The 9464-nt window shown below is 43.1% G+C and overlaps 1 protein-coding gene across 2 annotated transcripts in view; it reads right to left on the bottom strand.

Moving 5' to 3' along the window:
- Positions 1–43: 43 nt before the first annotated feature.
- The window catches only part of wu:fj29h11 (uncharacterized), a 39651-nt gene continuing 30230 nt past the window's right edge, over positions 44–9464 (bottom strand). For both annotated transcript variants that reach the window (XM_049013202.1, XM_049013203.1), the window contains 7 exons: positions 7573–7718; positions 4699–4783; positions 3031–3142; positions 2560–2697; positions 1645–1827; positions 1243–1411; positions 44–1074 (listed from right to left, as the gene is read on the bottom strand). In XM_049013202.1, the coding sequence (XP_048869159.1) occupies positions 483–1074; positions 1243–1411; positions 1645–1827; positions 2560–2697; positions 3031–3142; positions 4699–4783; positions 7573–7718 (1425 nt within the window). In that variant the 3' untranslated portion in view covers positions 44–482. The remainder of the gene's footprint in view (positions 1075–1242; positions 1412–1644; positions 1828–2559; positions 2698–3030; positions 3143–4698; positions 4784–7572; positions 7719–9464) is intronic.

Below are 9464 nucleotides of genomic sequence, written 5' to 3'. Positions count from 1 at the left end.
GAAACGTTAAAGTTAGCAAAAAAATAAAACTACTGAATGTGAATGCCAGTTTAACACAATTATTTATTGTCAAGTTGTTAATCATATAGCAGTAATTTGGAAACTGAAGACTGAGGACCGTACTAACAAAGGTCAGATAGTTTACATCGTTTTAGGTAATTTTAAAATGAACCATTTTCCAATGTCCAGCCAATCACTGTTTTTTATTACATATATGAAGGAGACCCTCTACCAAGTAACAATTTCACCATCAAACATTTACAAAACACATAAAATACTGGAAAAATATGGGTGGATACATAAAAGCCCCCCAGGCATGAAACAAAGTACTGAGCATAGAATGTTTTTTTAAAAATGTAAATAACCCTTAAAAACAATTTCTAAAAAAACGATTAAAAGAAAGATTCAATTTAAAACAGATTTGTGTGGTAACACCAGTGCACTTGGTCGTCTTTTAAAAGACATCATTAAAACAGGCAACTCTACACAAACAGGAAGAGCTCCAGCTCCTTGGAATGTAGGTGTTGGGCCAGGTTCTTTATGCGGCAGAGGCGCACGTTCTGCGAATCCCCGGCGTTGTAGACTCTGTAGATGTGGTATCTCTCCTTCTCCTTCAGAGCCAGATTCAGCTCGTTGGCAGAGAGGCGGATGAAGTGTTTCTCAGACTTCACGGTAGACTTGACCTCCACGAAGACCTCATGAAGGCCAGAGTCCTCCGTACTGAAGGTGACTTTGAAGTCGAACGGCTGGCCACCTTCTCCGTCGCAGTTGTACCACATGATGTCTTTGGGGCCACTGGGACTCCCACTTTCTTTCCAGTGAGTGAGGAAGGCATTGACCAGCAGCTCTCCCCACTCCCCAATCTCCCGGTTGTCTGATTTATCTTCAGGGAACTCTACCATGTTGGGCCGGGAACAGTCCAAAACCAGGTCTTCCAGTACACTCTCCGGCGGTAACGGATTTGACCAGATTGGGGTATCCAGTGCCATGGGGACACGTTCCACAGCCCCATTTCCCTGGAAAACCCTGGAACCTGCACCTTGATGTTCTGATGGTTTATCTGTAAATGTGTTTCTGGACACAGGACAAGAGCGAGTCAGGACAGATACGAGTGCATTCCATAAGTCTGGCTTTAAATGTCAGCTAGATCTAGAATTATGCGGTGCTATTTCTGAAAGGTCAGGCCCAAAGCAGACTGCTGTGTAAACTCTGAAGATGAGAGGACAGTAAAAAGTTGCTTACTTGGTTGAGGAGGGGACTGCGTGCTGCTCCGGAGCAGCGGGATCATGGGTAGGTTTTCTGGATTCTGGCGTAACCAACTTGGGCTTCGTTCCTTCGTCGTGACTTTCACTGGCTTTTTCACTGGCGTTAGCACGCTGGGCCGCCGGCGGACTGACCTCATTGCTTTTGTCTGACAACAACACAAACAACCGTCAACAACCACAGCTCCTCGCTATGTTCTGCAGTAATGAAAATAAAATTCTCAATGAAATCAAAAATAGGGCCTGCTTTAACACACTGCACGGTTGCATTATTGGAGACAAAATCTTTCGGAAAACATGTTTCGGTAAAAATTTGGTTTTCAGTCAAGGACGATATATTTTTATGCATTTTGGAGGGAAGTGTTGGTGCACCAAGACCAACCTGTAGACTGCGAGGTGCTTGTGCTGGAGCCTGGCTGGAAGTGACTCTGTCCTTTCTGTGAATGAGGCCCTTCTCTGTTGTCGTGGCGGCTGTGACCTTCTGTGCTTGAACCGTCACTGGATTTGGGTGGGGCTGGAGGGGGCCACATCTTCATCACAGACTCCACAACAGACCCTGCAGTGGCTGAAGCACAAAGTCCACAAAATCTGAATGATACACCATGGTTTCATTAGCTTTTAAAACAGACAGCATTAACTACCACTTCTCATATATGAAAAGTCTAGATAAATGTTAATGCTATGCTATTTTACCATTTCTTGCATCACATTTTTAACCAAATATAATTGTGATGCATTATTTGTGGGTAAACCTAGATGCAAAGGCATGTTTACATTACAGAACTATTCTTTTGATTCTCTAATAACAGTCCTGACAACCCACAGAGAATATTTCACCTATCGAGTTTAACTGCAACAAAATCCAAAGAAATTAGCTAGCATTTAAAGATGTGTGAATGTTGCCTAGCAACAAATATAGTTAATACCTAATATGTTTTATGGAAGACTGTAAACAAACCTTTTTGTAATCCTGTATATTACATAAAAGGATACAATGCTGAACACTGCAATCTTTCTTTTTGGAGAAATTGATTGACTTCTCATGTGCCCAGTGATAGGGAGATGTGAAAAGGGGCAGATGTAAATTGATAATATAGCCAATAGGACAGGACAAAGCTGAAATCACCTTATGTTACCAATCATTAATTGAAAAGTGCATTTATCAGCAGTCTGAAATAGATTCCCTCTGAAGGGGATTGTGAAGTTCATTCATAGCATTATTTTTCTATCCCTCACTTCAACATTTGCAAACTCAGTATACTTGTCACCTCCCTGTTGTAACACCCTGACATCTTACCTGTGTGTGACCCAGGATTTTTATGAAGAGAAGCCTTGGGAGGCCAGCATGCCAGGGTGTCTCCTCCATCTGGCTGCTCAACCTTACGTTCTTCCTCCACGGTGCTTGGTGCCCGGTTGAACATTGAGCCAGTGAAGACTGTGGGTTTGCGGAATGCACTCAGTTTAACTATCAGGATCTTCTCCCCAAATAGATGGGTGCACATCGCAGAATACTGGATTTACACGTAAATGATAAATGCCCGTAACTCCATTTTAAGTCTTAAAGTTCAAAATATCGTTAAATAAATTATTTTTTTGTGACGAGACAAAAACACAAATTTTTCAGTTTACACTGATTTTAAGATGTAGAAAGAAACCATAGTTAGAACTGAAATACAACCTGGCTGTGGGGCAGACTGCAGGTTACATGTGTGCCTACGGTACCTGCAGCTTTTCTGGTATCCAAGGCGGAGCTCAGCCAGGGACTTACCTAGAGGTTCAGGTTTAATCTCCAACGGTTCTGGAACCTCCCACTTCTCTTCAGAGCCTGGCAGCTCTTTAACGTCCTCCCTCTGCAGGAACTTTTTCAAGTCCCCTTCATCCTGTTTGCAAAACACAAGACTTTCCGTGGAACATTTTTTTTTGTTTGTTTTTGTTTAGGTAGAAACACACAATGTTTTAGTTTGAAACAAAGAAGCAAAAACATGAACAGCGTGATGTGACTGTGACATGCTTATAAGTCTACGAAGCTAATGAATATATATATCTTTTAAAATGACATCATTCACATCTGTTTGAATGGGTAAGACCCCAGCTTCTGAAGGCTTTAAACGATTGTTTAAGAGAAGGAGAGGGAAAACGCTACGGGAATTAAAACACGCAATTTAAATTTCTGGCACATTCCTAAAACAAATACTCCGAAATGGGGGTGGATGCAAAAAAAATATCTTCTCAACTTAAAAAATATTGCTTTTAATTACAGAGCTGCTGGCCTGATTACCATTCTCTATTTGAATGCACCGCTTGATCAATTCCTTTGAAAATAAAATAATGAGGTCCCACGATTCCTCGCTGAAAGTAGCCCGGCAGCAGCAGTGAAGCAGTGCATGCCACAAACAGGGTGGTGCTTCACCACCCTGAGAGCAGATGTCCATGCACTGCTCATGCGTACAGCTTACAGACAGCTGTACGCCTCCTCCTCACTCGCACAGGAAACCGAACACCGAAACGAACAGAAGAATACAGTATCCCAAAACGACTATCTGTGCTTTCAAATTCACTGAACTGTAATCCAACGTACACTGAAAAAGGTTTCTGCAAAGAGGCATAAAAGTTTCTCTTTAGTTATGGTAAAAATGAAATAATACTACATAAATAAAAAGAAAGAATGGATGGTTATGTCTGCAACATGAAAACCTACAGATGAAAGCAAAGAGCTTCACAGAGTAGGTGCAGCTGTCACTGCCTGCTAGCTTTGGTACATAAAAAATGTCACGAGGTCTAAATATTACACAGGTCAAGTATGATTGATTTAAACTACAGTTACTGCCTCTTTTTGCAACCCGATTTGATGATTTGTTCGCCCGGAGAACTTTATTCCGCTCAAAGGCTTAGGTCAGGCTAAGTCAACATCTCTGCAATACCACATTAATACAGGCATCTAAGAATTCAATACATTGCTTCATAAGGGGCTGGAAAACAAAGGGCAGAAGACCAATGTCGCAGCAGAAATAAATTCAAGCTGCAGTACCGAGAGAGTCGGGCCCAGATATGAGATTCTGCTCATATCCCAGATGGGCTCTGCATGCCCAAAGTTCAGGGCTCACGGCATCACCAATCCCCGTATGCATTAAGAGCCCGTGCATATCCTACAGCCAGCACGACGAGGAGATGGCAGGGCGTTTCATCAGAGTGCCGCTCACCCACGCAGTACAAGACATGTGCGTTAGCTTTGTTCAAGTTTAGCATATTGAGCAAGTTTTTTTTCTTTTTAATTTCATTATTTGTGCCAAGAACTAGAAGAAGAAAAAATATGAAGTTTTGTTTTTTAACTGTCATGCTTATTAGTTGCGATTCATTTTCTAGTTGAAGAATAAGGACTAATATGAAGACTGAAGTAGACAAAGGGTAGAGAGGCACCCCTCCCAGTCCCACTTACATCCAGCTTGGAGATGAGTCCCTGCAGGAATTCCTGCAGATCCTTCCCATTGCTGCTCTCAGTGCTGAAGAGCTTCACCAGCTCCCTGTAAGAGACACCAGCATGGTCAGGGGATGCACCTCTGTCTGGCTGCTGCCGGGTGCCTGAGGAAGGGGGTGTTTGCTTCTGTGGGTTAGGGTGGTGGGATCAGCTACATAAATGTAAAATAAACGGCAGAGAGAGACTCCGCCTCCTCGCCACAGCAGCACCGCCACAAACTGCAGAGCGCGCCATGTGCCGTTGCTAACGCGGTTTCCGGGGAGCTTGGCGGTATCTGTGGAAGAAGAGCATTAATGCGGAAGCCTGTACTCTGCTCTGCTCTGAAATATGGGACTTTTATCAGCCTCACTTAACCTTGCAAATGATGCTTCATGTTTCATGCTTGCCATAATGTTACCTTTTGAGAGCTTTCTGGGTCACTCTTAGACATTCATTTAAAAAAGGGAAATGGGGGGCTAAGAAGGAGAGCTGTGGTTGTAAATCCCACGTGCTGCTGTGCAGCCCCCTGCGGGCTGACAGACACAGCCCGTCTCTCCCTGTCACCCAAACAAACCCAAAACACGGAGAGTGCTCTTAATACTCTTGATTTACAATTTCCACTGAAATCCCAGCTCCACTCTAACCATCCCACAAAAGGCACTAATGGTCCCTACATTTGCAACAACATCAAAATTGTAAGAGCAGTAAGTAGAAATCTGCAAAGCTGCCCGACAGCAACATGACCTTGGACATCTTGGGTGTCCATGACCTTTACCATATGTGAAGCAGAAAAACTTTTAAGAGAATTAAAATAAGTTGGAATGTTGTTAAAGAGAAAAAACATGACGTAAACATTCATATCCTATACCTTCATGTCTGCTGCTAATGGCTAACTGCTAACAGCAGGACAATATGATATATACCTTATTATGGACATTTAATGGAACTTCAAACGGCCCAGTTCAAGGCTTTGGTGCATCATCTACTAGCCTATCAGCTGATCTGCACTGTTCTGGACACCAATACGCGACTGGAAGCATGATGGCAGAGTATCAGGTAGCATGGGTATCTCAGCAGGCTTCCCGTCAGGCATGGAAATCCATCAGTTTTATTGGCAGCATCAAGGGGACACAGTCTGCCTTGTAGACAGAGATGGCAGAAACCATGGACACATTTTACTTATGAAACTAAAAAACAAATCAAAGTGAAGAAAGAAGCATAACTAACCATTTATCATACTTAAACAGATGCTCAGTTTTGGCAGATTAAGTAATTCATTTGTCATTTGTTAATGACTGATAGCAAAACCAACCAGATTCTGTTTTGCTTTGCAACTACTAAAATATTCCAAAGTATCTAGAGGATGCAAAGTGGAAAACCTTTTAAGATAATGAACATATATGTAGGAATGTCTGTAGGGAGTGTATGGAGAAGGTGGAGGAGACTATGGAGAGATGGAGACACGCTCTCGAGAGGAGAGAAATGAAGGTCAGTAGGATTAGACAGAATACACGTGTGTGAATGAGTGGGAGGAGAGCAGAAGGGTGAGGATGCAGGGAATAGAGTTGGCGAAGGTGGAGGAGTCCAAATACTTTGGGATCAACAGTTCAGAGTAACAGGGAGCGTGGAACAGAGGTGAAGAAGAAAGGGCAGGCAGGGTGGAGTGGATGGAGAAGAGTAGCAAGAGTGATTAGTGACAGACAGGTATCAGTAAGAGTGAAGGGGAAGGTCTACAAGGTGCTAGTGAGACCAGATATATGGGATGGAGATGGTGGCACTAACGAAAAGAAAGGAGGCAGAGGTGCGGGTGGTACGTCGTAGAGTGAAAGATGTTACAACTTATGTTGGGAGTGACAAGGATGGACAGGAATAGGAATGAGTATATTAGAGGAAGGCAGAAGGGGAAGTTAATGGATGCGGTGAGAGCGGACATGCAGGCGGCTGGTGGGAAAGAGGAAGATGCAGAGGGCAGGAAGGAATGGAAACAGATGATCCGCTGTGGCGAGCCCTAACAGGAGCAGCCGAAAGAAGAAGTATGAATGTTGTTAGAGAGGAAAAATATCACACAAACATTCAGTCAGTACTGAATTATGAATAGAATGAATGAATTTGTGAATTTATGCTACACATACGTTATAATTTATTTTATATATATACATTTTCTAAGGTTAATAATTCTTCAAGAGATGAGCCAAATTATTATATTGTAGGGTGGGCTGACATGATTTTTTAAATAAAGAATTTAGGCAGATCATGGAGATTAACATAGTCTCGTGTTAAGCACCCTGGGATCTTCGCTGACCTTCGTTTTTGACATCTCATCACTAAGATCCCCTGCAGTGCAAAATCTCTACTGGCCTCACTGGCCTTTTGGTATTTTATTTGGTCCAAAGGAAAGCATGCCTCCTGCTGGACCTCCAACCCTACTTCAAGCAAAGGCTCAGTGATGGCCAAGCCCACCCCTTCCGAGATTTAGAAAATATTTTAATGGAAAACTCTGTTTGAGAAGTAGGGCATATTGTAATGGGGAAACAAAAGATAGCTGGATTGAAACTCCCCCTTAGAAACTATGCCACTAAGTAAATCTCACAACATTTGCATTTATTCATTCAGAAGATGACTGCGTGACGCAACATCTTTATGGGCAAATATGAAACCTGAAACTTTAATTAACAGTACCGATGCATTTCATCTTCAAATCTTTTAACTATAGATCCATATGATCAGTGAAGCAACTGTGCAGTATGCAATTATCATGGATAAAATGTATTTACGTAAAGAGGCATAACTGATATTTAGGAAAGCATGACTCCTACCAAAGCCAGGAAGTAAGCAGAGGAAAGCCCAAAATCTCACCTGCAGATATCTAACTTAGCGGAGAGGTGGTCCTTCTGGATGTACAACTCTTTTTTGTCCTTCAGAAGGCAGATGGCATCTTCCTTTTCAAAAAGTGGTTCCTCACTGGGAATACTGAGCTGATACTGGATGTAAAGCTTACCCACCTATGCAAACAAGATCGCAGGAATAAACAAAGACATGTGGATAAACAGCAACTAGCTGCGGCTTTCACTCTGTGCATGCATGATGGTTAATATTGCGGTGACCGCCCCTCACTGCTAGAGCATCTTCCAAGAATCTTCCATGCACACACACACGCCCCCCCCCCCCCCCCCCCTTCCCGCGAGCCTCAAGCGTGGGCTTCACAGCAGCAGTTCAGGTAACATGCCTTGCTGAAGTCGCAGAACTGCTGGGAGATCAAAAGCGGCTTCGTTACGGCCACAGACTCGGCGGGCCTGTATTAATTAACAATGACAGTCTTCCTTAGATGACTAGTTGTTACAAAAAGCAGAAGAATTACAGAATAATAACGGTCTTTAATTCCCTCCTAGTTTCTTCTCCTGCTTTCAAGCGTAGCAGTAATGCAGGACGTCTTCATTAAAAATCACAAAGTCTGTTCTACTGCCTCATCATCAAGGTTTCGTCCAGTAAAGTACAACTCCTACCACATTACAGATATCAGCCAAAATTTTTCTATAACTATGTATTATGTTTTACATAAAAGTTGCATGAAAGAGAGAGGGGAAAAATGTTTTTTTTTCTGTATTTTTCCTTTCCTTTGTCGTGGACAGTTTTCCAGTTTATTTAAAGGCAATGGTAGGCAGCAGAAAAGCATCATATTAACCACAGATTTTCGAGCCACACAGAGACAGGTGGGATGAAAGAGGGCCGTGACGTTTCGGACAGCAGCCTCGCCATACCTCACGCTGCACAACACCACACTTGAAAGACAACGAAAACAGGGAAGGTCTCTAACAAGATTAGCAGACAACGTACCAGCGGGCTGACATGTGAGGGACGCTACGAAGACAGGGGCTCTGCAGAAGGGGAACCATCAGCAAAACGCTGTTACCAGGCTTTCACGCCTACAAGCAGCGTAGCCTAAGCCAGCTTTCAAAGAGCCTGGCGGGCAGCACTGGAACAGTTTGTCTCCGCTTAAAATGCAAGGGGGGGGGGGGGTCCCTTATGGTCCAAGGCAATCCGGTCCAGGCAGACAGGAGCCACCAGAGAGAGCAGGACAGCCATCCGCCCGCCACTCACATTCCTGCTCGTTCTTGCCTGTGACATTGCGTCTAGCTCGTTCGGAGGCTTTGAGTTTCATCCAACTGCAGAGCCGAGCCGTGACAATTAATGTGAGCCAGCGGGCAGTTGTACATGTTATGCAATACAGAAAAGGGAAGGAAAACCCACTGTAGCCTGTATGCCTTTATACCCGGCAGATTTATCTTCTATTATTTCTAAAGAATTTTTTGTGATATAAAGCAAATATTAATCAAATATCAAAGGAAAACGGATGGATCTAGTAATCCAACTTTAACTAAGTAGATGTTTGACTATTAATAATGCCGACTACGTATCTGTGCTGGATATCACCGGCACGCCACGCGCCTGGATGTTCGTTATAGCCGAACAAAACTACAGCTAAAAGCGGCCTTGGGGGCCAAATTGTTTGTCCGTTATAAACGAAATTCCGTTATGTGCGAGTCCACTATATCCGATGCTTTTTCTGCATGTTCTTAAAGGCGCACGGCCGAGACCAAGGAAACCTCGTCCAATATAGACGATATTCCGTTATTAAGCGAGTCCACTATAACCGAATTTTACTGTATATGCTGCCCTGTACCTATCAGAACATTTCATTTTAATGTACTGAAATCTAAAGATTTATATATTTGTGATAATTTCGTTGC

Source organism: Brienomyrus brachyistius, chromosome 5 (genome assembly GCF_023856365.1).
Source record: "Brienomyrus brachyistius isolate T26 chromosome 5, BBRACH_0.4, whole genome shotgun sequence".
In the NCBI taxonomy this organism is placed as follows: Eukaryota; Metazoa; Chordata; class Actinopteri; order Osteoglossiformes; family Mormyridae; genus Brienomyrus; species Brienomyrus brachyistius.
This window is presented reverse-complemented; position numbering and strand designations above follow the sequence as displayed.